Source organism: Pistacia vera, unplaced genomic scaffold (assembly GCF_008641045.1).
Source record: "Pistacia vera cultivar Batoury unplaced genomic scaffold, PisVer_v2 Contig255, whole genome shotgun sequence".
NCBI classification, from domain to species: Eukaryota; Viridiplantae; Streptophyta; class Magnoliopsida; order Sapindales; family Anacardiaceae; genus Pistacia; species Pistacia vera.
In genome coordinates this window covers 271,695-284,128 of record NW_022196063.1, presented here as the reverse complement: position 1 = coordinate 284,128, position 12,434 = coordinate 271,695, and the positions used below count along the sequence as shown (strand labels likewise).

At 33.4% G+C, this 12,434-nt stretch overlaps 1 protein-coding gene across 3 annotated transcripts; it reads left to right on the top strand.

Annotated features, from left to right (window-relative positions):
• The first annotated feature begins 2,417 nt into the window (after positions 1–2,417).
• LOC116132549 lies at positions 2,418–11,969 on the top strand. Of its 3 annotated transcripts, none has more exons than XM_031418215.1 (14): positions 2,418–2,880; positions 3,793–3,992; positions 4,138–4,319; positions 5,811–5,937; positions 6,031–6,222; positions 7,526–8,425; positions 8,531–8,641; positions 8,786–8,887; positions 9,298–9,371; positions 10,114–10,165; positions 10,336–10,422; positions 10,517–10,560; positions 11,107–11,175; positions 11,260–11,968. In XM_031418215.1, the coding sequence occupies exons 2-14, from the start codon at positions 3,837–3,839 to the stop codon at positions 11,633–11,635; spliced, it is 2,472 nt and encodes an 823-aa protein (XP_031274075.1). In that variant the 5' UTR covers positions 2,418–2,880; positions 3,793–3,836; the 3' UTR covers positions 11,636–11,968. The 3 variants fall into 3 exon arrangements, with proteins under 3 accessions (XP_031274075.1, XP_031274073.1, XP_031274074.1); XM_031418213.1 differs by having other exon boundaries at positions 3,789–3,992; positions 11,260–11,967; XM_031418214.1 differs by lacking the exon at positions 8,786–8,887 and having other exon boundaries at positions 3,789–3,992; positions 11,260–11,969.
• Positions 11,970–12,434: the final 465 nt, after the last annotated feature.

The following is a 12,434-nucleotide window of genomic DNA, read 5'->3' as shown; positions in this document are numbered from 1 at the left end:
TTTTAAAATTTGTTGATTACCATTTTCTAAAAATAATATTTGAAAATGCAAACAGTGAAAGCATGATATTGTTTTCTTAGTATAAATATAAAATATTATATTAAGAGATAATGAAAAAAGATATAAAACAACTTTTTTATATTTGACATGTTATTAATTTTGTTATCCACGAGTTCTTCTGGTTTCATATTTTCTCTTTCAGAAAATGGAAATAATAAATAAACAAGTATTCCATATTTTACAAAATAAAATAGAGAATAAAAACAGAAAAAAAATCCTAGACTCCACAATAGTTTTAATTGTATTTCATTTTTTAACCATAATTGAAGAGAATAAAATGTTGGATTTCTTTGAANAAGGACAATAAAAGAAATGATTTTATATTTTAAAATTTGTTGATTACCATTTTCTAAAAATAATATTTGAAAATGCAAACAGTGAAAGCATGATATTGTTTTCTTAGTATAAATATAAAATATTATATTAAGAGATAATGAAAAAAGATATAAAACAACTTTTTTATATTTGATATGTTATTAATTTTGTTATCCACGAGTTCTTCTGGTTTCATATTTTCTCTTTCAGAAAATGGAAATAATAAATAAACAAGTATTACATATTTTACAAAATAAAATAGAGAATAAAAACAGAAAAAAAAAATCCTAGACTCCACAATAGTTTTAATTGTATTTCATTTTTTAACCATAATTGAAGAGAATAAAATGTTGGATTTCTTTAAAATTTCAAAGTATATTTTGAATTCAGGAAGGTTTGCTCATTTCATTGACTTTCTGGATTTAAACCATCTTAGGGTCACTAATTACCAGGGGCGGATCCAGCCCACTTTGGCCCACCCTCAATTTTTTTTTTTAAATATTAATATATATAATTTTTGGATTTTGGCCCACCCTAACAAACCCTAACAAAAATATTAATATGTAATAAGTTTTTATTTTAGCCCACCCTAAAATTTTTTTTTGGATCCGCCACTGCTAATTACGTTTGTGGTTTATCTTGAACATTGGACTTGTAGAATTGGTTCTGAAGATTAGTTGAGGTGCACGTAAGCGAGTTCGGACAACCCGATCAAAAAAAAAAAGTAAGTTGACAATCAAAATTTGTATTGTAATCCTAGACTGGACATTTTTTGTTTCACTATAAATAGAGAAATATCGAATTACGAGGATAAAAAAATGCAAAGTTTTACGTGTTGTTTTTGGGGTGTAGCAACTAAAGTTACAAAAGTAAATAAGTAAAGTGAGAACCTAAAATGTTGCATTCAAAGAAAGGGGAAGTTTTCAATCTACCCCTGAGATTTTGCTAATACACATTTTGTGCTAATTATGCCAGAAATCATGACAAAATACCCCTCCTCACTCCTAGTTTCCATTGCCTTGAATTTAAATTATTTTGCGAAAGCACCATTTTGCCCTCACTTTTATTGAAGATGTAAATGTTTTTATATTGAACAAGTGAATTTTAGTTTAATTTAAATATTTTAAAGTTTAGTTAACAAAAATAGGGTTTAGACTAATCAGTGTTTGGTTAATTTTAATTAGGGTGGGTTAAGTTTACTTGTGTTTGGTTAAATTGAAAAAAAAAATATCCTTGATGAAATGACTACAATGCCCTCAAACTATTAAAATAATTCAACATTATTAGCATGATGAGTATTTTATGGTGATTTTTAACATAGTTTCCGTTAAATAACAAAACCTCAGGGGTAGATTTGAAAATTTCCCTCAAAGAAAGCTTTACAAAATACTTTGATTCTTTTGTTTTAAACACAATAGAAATTCACATTACTAAAAATAAAATATTTACATAAAAATAGAATAATCATATAATTAATGAATTATAAACATCTAATAGGTCATGCTATTATAACTTAATTTTTTGATTTAAATACTAAACGACAAATCTGAAACCTTTATCCAAAATGATTCAGTTCGTTACAATTCAGTTTAATTCTTAACTGTCAAAAACTGAAAATCGTACTGTACCGTTAAGTTATAAAATCTAAACTATACTATATTGAACTTTTAAATTTAAACTGTAAAAGACAAATCTAAATCCTTTATCCAAAATGATTAAAACAAGTTCGTTACAATTCAATTCAATTCTTAACGGTCAATAACTAGAAACCGTATCGTATCGTACCGTATCGTACCATACCTTTTAAGTTATAAAATTTGAACTATACTATATTAAACTATCCGGTTTTTCTTTGGTATCTTTTACACCCTTTATTTAAGATGATGTCCAATCTAATGAGTTTGGGAAAGAAATTAAATAAAATTAAAAGGATAAATAATAATAAAAATATTAATTAGCTAATCTTCATCACCAAGAAATGGATATATTAAATTTTGCCACACATTGTCAAAATGGGCATAGCCATTAGCCAAACACTCTTTTGTGAAGCAAGAAAATAGAGCGCCAAAGGAAGTGACTAAAGTTTCACCTAGTAGCGGATGTGAAAGCAACTTATAACAAGCCAAAGTGAATGAATAAAGTTGTCAGAATCCGAAACTGGGCTCTGTGCTTCCTGCATGCTCAACACTTAGCCTGCCTTTTGCTTGTTTGTTTTTGTTTTTGTTTTTTTGTGTAGTGAGTGAGAAAATTTTAGGCAAGTGATTTTGTTTAACAGTTGAAAATGTGTTATTTCCCTTGTGGGGTTTCACTCAATAATCAAAATTTTCAATTTGGGAAGTGTTAAGTGTGTGTCAGCGTTTTGAAGCTTGTGCTTTTAGGGTTTCTTTTGTGGGTGTGAAAATGGGTTCTCCAAGGAGAGATGTTGACCTTGAGGAACAGCTTAGGAGGTTGGGAATGCGCTTTTGTCCACCATCTGCCATTGATGAACTTACCGCTCTTCTTGATGTAATGACTTAAATATTATTTGTTTGTTTTTATATTTTGTGAAATGAGTTGATTGTGTTTTGTTTATTAATGTTGGTATGATGTGCAATTTTTGGTTGTTTGATTTTTTTTTTTTTTTTTTTTTTGTTTCGATGGAATGTTAGATTATGAAATGGGTGTTATTTGGGTTTTCAGTCGCTTGCAAATACACCATGCTTAGCAAATATGTTTATATATATATTCTTGTTACATTTGTTCATTTAAAAAATATTCAGGTGCATGTTATAGTACAGACTTAGTATTGTGAGTGTCAAACGGTGATGATTTTTAGTGATATGTGGGCTTCCTTTTTGCATTTCTTGCTGTAATGTTTGGTATTATGAATATGTTTGTATGGCCTGTATGTTTTGTTCTTACGGCTTGATACTTTTTTTAAATGCTTCTTCATTCTTCAATTTCTATTTCTTAATGATTTTAGATTTTTGTTTGTTGAGTCACTGATAAGAAGTTAACAGGGTCAATATTTTTGAAGTATTCTATGGCACTATCTTTAAATTGTTGTATATTATCAATTTTGGCGAATTTTGTAAACTAAGATAATTTTTTGAATCAGTTTTAAAGTTTCTTTAAGCTAATAACTCTTATTGTGATAGGGGCTTCTTTTATATGGTACTTGGTTGAATGGTTACTGATATTTAAAGTTTAATTTTATATTTTTTGTTCTGGAAAGTTCTTATTTAAAACATTCTTGAGGCTATTTGTAGTTTGAGCTTCATATCTGACAATGTGTGTTTATTTGCTCTATCTTGGCTACTTGCTAAGTTTCACCAGTGTCATGGCTTCTGTATGATTTTTCTCACTTCTCGTTTACTGCTTCATTTTTAACATAACTCCATGGATTAATTCTTCTAGTTTGATTTGTTTGCTAGAAAGCTGAGCACTTGCTTGCAAATGTGGAACAAGCGCCTCCAGGATCAATGCAAGATGCACTTCTACCATCAATGAAGGCATTAATTGCTGATGAGCTATTGAGGCACTCAGACACGGATGTGAGGCTGTCAGTTGCATCTTGCATTAGTGAAATCACCCGAATAACAGCACCAGAGGCTCCCTATGATGACGACATTATGAAGGTGCTATTCTGATCAATTCTTGAATCTAAACAGAAATTCCAAACTATAGTAATTTGTATTTCGATTAACTTTCTTCCATGTCTGCGGTTAGAGGATGTTTTCGTTGACTCTTATGCTTTCTGTTTCTGAAATTATTGGTGCACAGGAAGTTTTTCATCTGTCTGTTGCAGCTTTCGAGAAATTGTCCCATGTCTCTGGTCGTTGTTATACAAAGGCAGTTTCCGTTCTTGACACTGTTGCAAAGGTCAGGTCATGCTTGGTGATGTTGGACCTTGAGTGTGATACATTGATTATTGAGATGTTTCAACATTTCCTAAAATTCATAAGGTAAGTCCATTGTCAGTATTGTCTACTGTTTTTCTCTGTCTTTTCGTATCGATTTATATAAACTCCTCAAGGATTATTCCCTGTTCCATGTAAAGGTCAAAAGTTACAGTAAATGTTATATCTCATGGCTTTAATGTGAATGTTACATACAGCTATACAAAGTTGTTCAACTTATGGGACCATAATGTTCAGTTTCAAATGTTGAACTTATGGAACTATAATAGTTGTAACAAAATCCATGTTTAAAACCTATCTAGTCAATTTGTGCACATGAAGTTATAATTATATACACACCATATTGACATAGTATGCCCAAAAGTCAACTAAGCTTTTGTATGTATGGAGGATTGGGTTTGAGGAGGCAAGACCAGAGTGGATGACTTATGTCCCCTAGACTTTTGGACTATGATTTAGTTATACAATTGTACTCCTTAGGTGAACTAAATTCATGCTCATGTAGATGCTTTTGTTTTTTGGTAGGTCTAGCTGGCATTCTGAGATATAAAATGTTACACGTCTAAGCTGCTAACAGAGATTGTTTTTCCTCTTGGGATTTCCTATGAATTATTGTCTTGGTTGTGTTAGGTGAAGGGAAAAGAAGATCATTTTTGTTTAATTGTTACAACAAAGTCATCCAAACTATCTGTGAACTCTTGGCATCAGTGTTAGTAATAGAGAGCAAGCCGCTTAAGTTTTGAGATGATCAGAGGAACCTTGTGCTTTTATCCAAAGATTAGAAATTTGTTCTTTTCTTTTGGCGGTTGATGCCTTGGCATCTCATATAGCTGACTTTCACATTTGTTTTCTACTTTCTGATTTCATCTCTTCTGCTTCCCTTCTCTTTAAGTTTAAGCTATGAATCATGGAAAGGAAGTAATAATCAGATACATATTGGTTGTTGAAATGTGAAGCTGGGATTTTAGGCTGTCAACATGTCAAGGAAAATCAACAAGTGGATACGATCTATGAAAGATTAATGTGGTAGAGAGATCAGTTGAGAAACAAGAATATTTAAGTTTTAAGATGTCCATTGAAACGTTCAAGGCCAGAGTTAATCAGTAGGCTTGTCATGTGGTTCAAATAAAAACACAAATGCAAATACAAATACGACATGCTATAAACTTCAAAGGATTTCAATGTAAGGCCTTGTGGCTGAACTAGTTTTGATACCATGTTGAGAAGCCATTAATGCCAAAAGATTTTTGGTTACCACCAAATGCAACATTGGCTGTACATTATTGTATATTGGTGGATAGGGTGTTAGTTGTCAGCTCTTGGACTTTTATAGTATAGAGATATTTTGACACCATTTAATTTATTTTTTGTAATTCTCTCTAAATATTTGATTCTTGCAGTAAGCTGAGTTAGTCTTTGCTTCTCATTTTACTCCCATAATAGTTGAGAACTTGATGTCCTACTTCATTTCTTAGTACCCACAACTATCTTCTGTATGTGATTTATTATTAATGGTGTTTTCTTGCTAATTCTAAGGTCCAACCATCCACATGCTGTATTTTCGTCCATGGAAACAATTATGACCCTGGTCATAGATGAAAGTGAAGATATTTCCTGGGATCTTCTCAGTGTTCTTTTATCTAGTGTCCGAAAGGAGAATCAAGTAATTGCTTCTTGTGCATCATTTTCTGGTCATCATAGTTTTAATTGTTTATTTTTATTTTTATTTAATCCTTTCTATTTTCTGAAATTTCAGGATGTTTCTCCTATTTCTTGGAAGCTAGGAGAGAAGGTTATTACTAACTGTGCTGCTAAGCTTAAATCAAGTTTTATGGATGCACTGCAGTCTAGAGGCATTGCTTTGGATCAGTATGCTGAGATAGTTTCCTATATATGCAAAAATGAATATGAAACCCTCCAGGGTCTTGATTGTTCTGGGAAATATTTGGTATGTTTCTCCTCATATTACTATTACATGGATTGGTATTCTAATTTTGGAGATATTATCTTACACTCATGCAATTTTATGCTTTGATTTTGTTTGCTGAATTTAAATCTTTGAAGTTTGTTTCTTTAATAAGTTCCTAAAGTTATTTTAGATTCTTAGCTGCTGTTGTTTGGATTTTTTCCTCTTTCCTTTGGTTTTTGGAAAGAAAAAGTGAATAGATTTTATAATTTAATAAACACAAAAAAAGTTTTTAGCTAGAGACAATTCCATCATAAAATGACCATCAGAAAATGAAAGCAAAGGACAGCACTATGTGTCTACTATGTTCATAATTAGTAAGGGATATATATAAACTGGTCAACTAATCTGTATGAGATGTGTATAAGGGATTTTATGATACAAGATCTTCAGCAGCATAGCGGTGATAATATAATTGTAATGAAAATGTTAGAAGAGTCTATGGATGCTATTTTGGTGCATTGATATTTTTAACACACATGGAGTGGGGTATTACCTCTTTTGTACATGTTCTTTCCATGTGATACATGTATCCTGCTGCCTTAAACCATCCCTGGTCTTATTACCCGAAGAATATTATCCTCAAAAGGTCAAAACAGAATTAGATGTTGGATCTTAAACACTCTTATACCTCTCTCTAACCATGGAACAAGCTTTAAGTGTCATGTAAATTAGCCTTAAAAACTCCAGATGGAACCAGTGGCTGTTATGATCCAACTTGACCTTGTTGGTGCTGACACCGGCTGTATTGCATCACTATGTTTTTAGATGCCTGATAAAGTTCTTGGACAAATCTGGTTTCTTCTGAATCATGTAACTGTTACACCTGGTCAATTCTCTTGAAAATCTGGCAGATGCATTAAGTGGCCATTGAAATTAATCATGGAGGTCTCTATGCCAGTTGTAAATCCTTGTGTCTGATCCATATCTTACTCTCGTTCTGGTGTTCTACTTACCAAAATGTGAAACACTTTTGCATTCTTAGCCATCAAATTTCCTTGAAAGGCTAAACCATCTGGCATATGATGTACCACTTATACAGTAACACTGAAATAAGAGCAGTTCCTGTGAATGTAATCATGATGCTGAACAGAAGTTTTGGTAAATTGCATTAGCATGCCTCTGGCAGTTGAACAAATATTCTACAGGGTACAGTAAATTGAGCTTGTAATATGATTTGATGTTGATGACATTAAGTCTGAGCTATTACTATTTATTTTATTTTTTTTCATCAGGTTTTCCTTTTCCAATAGTTGTAACTTACATTCAATTTTCTATTGATCAGGCGACTAACAAATTAGATCCTGTTTCTCCTGGAGAAGTTTGCCATGATGTGGATGATATTTCCAAGTCGATGAAGTGTAATGGAACTTCCCCAACTAGGGATGATAAATACATAGATAATAGGTCCTCAAAGGTATTTGAGCAGTGTACTCATGCTGACCATTCCAGAAACATTGATGTGAGAGGCAGTGCCAAACCCGATAATGTAGTCTCTGTGAGGAATGTCAAGTCAGATACTGAGCCAGCGAGTGCTCCGAAGAAAAGGGGTAGAAAACCTAATTCCTTAATGAATCCGGAGGAAGGCTATGACCACTCTTGGATTTGTACTGGAAGAAAAAATTCCAAAGTACCTGGTCGCGAAAAGTCTCATGATAAGGAATTTGATTGTTCACCCTCTGTAGATCCTGATTTCAAGAAGAGAGCTTTACTGTCAACAGAAAAGAATGTGGGTGAACCTGCTTCTTCCCCAACCCCAAAAAGCCACCTTAATGAGGAAAGTCATCCTAGAAGGGGTCGGCCAAAGAAAAAACAGAGCATGAAGGATCAAGATGGTGATCTCAATTCCCTGTCAGTGAGATTGACCAAATCTACAAATTCCATTTTGAAAAAGGAGCCTGAAAACAGACATGAGAAAGAAGTAAAACGACATAAGCGCTCATTAGAAGGTGAACTTGCTGCAAAGGCTAGTGAAGAGACTGCTGCAGCTTCTGGATGTGGAGTTTTGGAGAAGGAAGCTGATATCCCAAATGATCTTGAGGAAAAACCACAAAAGCTGTCAGCTACAAAGGCAAGGGGAGAGGGTGTCAATGAGGACAAACCATCAGTCAAGACAGATGTCAAGAAAGGGAGTTTGGTTGCCGCTACTTCAGCTAAAGGTATTACTGATGCATCTGGTACTAAGGTATGGAACAAAAAGAGTTTTATTCTCTTAAAATCTTTGTTAATGGTAAAACCTTTGTTTTGGTATAAACTCTCACATTATCTTCCTTCCTTGTCAACTATGAAGAAGGGGAAGATTTCTAAGGCTGCACGTAAATCATCAAATAGAAATGGAAATAACTCAGTGGAAACTCCTAACACAGAAGTCAAGAGGAAACATACTGCCGGGAAGGAAGTGGTATGAATTTATTATTGCTCTTCTGCCATAACTTATTAACTTATTTGTGGGTCTGTGACTTGTTTCTATCTTATTTCTGTTTCTTTATAAATGTCTGCCATGGTACAAGCTCTAATGTTATTACCCCTCTTGTCAACTGTATAGAAGAAGAATACTGCATCTAAATCGTCAAATAGAGATAGAAATTACTCAGAGGAAACCCCTAAAACCAAAATCAAGAGGAAGCATACTGCTGGGGAGGAAGTGGTATGTTCATTTTGTTTGTCTGCCAACCTTTGCTATTATTCACAAACTGCAGAAAATTAGCATTCATATCTCCATCACTTGGAAATCACTTTAAAATTTAAAAAAAAAAAAAAAAAAGAAAATTAGCATTCATATCTCCATCACTTGGAAATCACTTTAAAATTTAAAAAAAAAAAAACAAAAAAAAAAAAAAAAACTCAAGAGTTAGTTAATAAAATATTAAATATAGCAAATAAGTACTGTCTACATTCATCTAGGAAGGCTTTCCTTTTTTTTTTTTATTTCCCTTTGTTTCTTTGATCACAGTGGAACAACATTTTGCCTGCTTTACCCTTCTGCATCTCTTCTTAATCTTATCGTCATGTTCTACATCTTTATGTTTGTTTATCTAGTTTATCATTCCAATTCAGGCTTTTGAAACGCATGAGCTCGGTGAGCAATTGGTTGGTAAGAGAATAAAAGTTTGGTGGCCGATGGACAAGACGTGAGTACTTCAGTGCACCTAGTTTCATAACTTGCCGTGTAATATTCTTGTTATGGTTGCTATCACCGGCTTCTGTAATTCCAAGTCTTATTCTCTAAATCTTTAGAATTACCCTTCACCTTTTAATGGTCAATTTGGACATTGAGATTGATTAAGTAAGCCTGCCTATATCCTTCTTTAGTTGTGTTAAGATCCAGGGCAATCATTCCTCCATTTCAATACATGACTAAGCATTGACTAGATCTCTTTACAAAATCATTTAGGTTCTAACACATAATTCTTGTCTAAGAAGGAACTAGTAGCTGGAGATGGTTAGACTGAAACTTTAGGCTTGGTAACTGCCTAGAGATAGTTTTGCATGTAATGTAGCCACACCAACTTGCTGGATGAATGGGCTAAGTCTTGCATACTGTAGGCAAGGTTTTTGGCATGGAGGAAAACTGGCTCAAAAATGCAGTGTCTACATCTGGTGATGGATTGGGGCAAGGATTTTGTAATGTAACTTATTGTTTCCAGGTGCTTTGTATGTTTGGTAAACTTTTTGCGTTCCCAAGGTTTCCAGCACTACCCGAAGTACACAAATATTCATTTGTTATGGATGTGATGATATTGTATATTTGTTACTATGCAATTTTGAGTCCTTTGCCAGTAGCTGTTTTTATATTTTCCCTGTGGATATATGTAAGACAGGAGCTGAAACTTCCATTTATGTTTCTCATATGCATTTTTGTTTGTTCTACAGGTTTTATGAAGGCGTTATTGACTCTTACGACCGCATCAAAAAGAAGCACAGGGTAAAATGAATTTGAATGCCACATGGATAATCTATATTGTACCAAAGCACTTGTTAATTTACAAATCATCATGCTATTTCTTACTGTCTTGCGCCTATAATCCATGGTCTTTCATGTAACCCCCTCCGTATATTGTTAAAAATTCTTTCTCTTTGTGGCTTTTTGCGTAGATATTGTATGTTGATGGGGATGTAGAGAGATTGAATCTCGAAAAACAACGTTTTAAACTGATTGAAGATGTCGATTTGTCAAAAGGGGTGAGTGTATTGCTTTTATTTGCAAATTTAATTTTCTTTCTTTGTTCAATATTGTGTTAGCAATTCCCATGTAACATACTGATACTATAAACAGGGACAAGAGACTGATGTGCTAAAACCTGATGCTTCATCCGCTATGTAAGTATTGCTCTCTAGTTACACTTTTGCCTTCTCACAGAAGCATTCTATTTTTTAGGTTTTAAACATCCAACAAGGGAGTATACTTTGTACCTTTTGTTCTTTTGCACTAGATTAGTCAACAATTTTATGTTTTGATGCAACAAGATGTATTATAACCGGTAGTTTTTGTGGTTTGTTAATTGGTCACATTCTGTTCTTAAAATGCTTGTGATTTATCATTCAAAGAATGACTGGAAAACTATTCAGACCATCCAGTTAGAGTAACCTCAATTGACTCCAATTCTTTTAACCATTAACATTGTGGAAGATATCTCAAAATCTCTTTCAAAAAAGTTTTCAACTTCCGAGGAATATATTGGCCAATGTAGTAGTACTTGTTTCTTCTTTGCCTCTAAATGATGTCTTGAACATGTTTTTTCGCTAAATTCCCAATTTAGTCATTCTCTGTTATCGTAGTTGGTGATTACCTTACAGTTTGCGGAGTGGTTTTCTCCTCGTGTTTCCTTTGGCTTATAAATCTTTGGTTTTTCTTTACGTAAGCAGATTGCAGAAGGAAAAGGACGAAACAAAGTTTCAGCTGGTCAAAGAAGTGAAGGCCTCATCCTTGAAAAGGTTGGTCTGTAATCTTTGAATGAATTATGAATCCCTTTTTGGTATTTTTGGCCCTTATCGGATTAGATGGTTTTCTATGAGTAGTGAACATGCCATTGCATCCAAAGCTAAGGCTAGAAAATCAGCTGGTGCTTCTGCCGGTGGTGCTAAACTTGACAAACCTATTATCGGTGATGAACCAATAATCGATGCATCTGAGAAAGATAGCAGTTCAAAAGGGGATGATCACAATTCCATTAACAAATTAATAGTAAGAGACAGGAAACTGATATTGACCGTAACCAGACGACAACAGACTTATACTAGCCCTTCCAAGGGCGGGGGGGAATCTCCTGGCATGTGCAGATCTGGAGATGACTTCAACAACAACAAAGAAGCAAAGAATGTAGAATTTTCAACCAATATGGAGGCAAATGAAATTGGAGATATAGACCAAGTGATAGAGGGAGGAGGGGCTTGAAAACTTACAGGTTTGGGGTCTGTATAGTGTGGGAAGTGTTAGTTTTATATATAGTGTCGTGTTTTTGAGGTGAATATCAGCTCTTTTTTGCCTTCTTATTTTGCCAGAGAGCTGTAAAGGCATCTTCTTCTAACTGTTGTGTAATAGGGGGTCAAAACTAAAGTTGCAGAGCTTTGAGACTGCAATGTAATTGGTTATCCTTATAATTATGTAAAGCGGTCTCTGCTATGTTAATGATACCGGAGGTTCCCCAATCAAACACTTACCTGTTATAAAAATTTGAGTTAATATTTTGACACCGTGTTACCATATTTTAGTAGTACATAATAATATGTAAAATATCGTGATTTAGATTTTTAATTTAATTTTTTTGACACTTCTTGTGGATAGATTATTTTTATTTTATCCGAAGATGTTGAGTTGATATTGAATATAACTTTATCACTGTTGGGTTGATAAAGATGAATGACTTACATGGAATCTGAAATTTAAGTTACAAATTTAAATCTCGGTGTCACAATCTAAACTTATAGCCTTAATTTCTGTTTTAAAATCCGGCCGGTTGGACCAGTTCGATTGGGACCCGATAGCCTTTCTGGTCTGGTTCAGGTTTTACTTTTAGGGATTTTTTTACTGAATTTCAAATTTATAGGGACTACGTGGAAATTTTAGGGTTTCTTTGCAATATTTCAAAACTTTAGGGGCTAATTGAAATTTTTTGGGATTAATATGCAATCTGAGGGGTATTTTAAAACATGCTAAAATTTAAAGGACTAATTAAATTTTTTTAAAATACTTT

Bases quoted from the DNA above. Each gene is read 5' to 3' on its own strand.
- LOC116132549 (XM_031418213.1), top strand. From the start codon at position 2,776: ATGGGTTCTCCAAGGAGAGATGTTGACCTTGAGGAACAGCTTAGGAGG. The intron at 8,888-9,297 runs GTATGTTCATTT...ATTCCAATTCAG, and splicing joins ATACTGCTGGGGAGGAAGTG to GCTTTTGAAACGCATGAGCT. The intron at 11,176-11,259 runs GTTGGTCTGTAA...TTCTATGAGTAG, and splicing joins AAGGCCTCATCCTTGAAAAG to TGAACATGCCATTGCATCCA.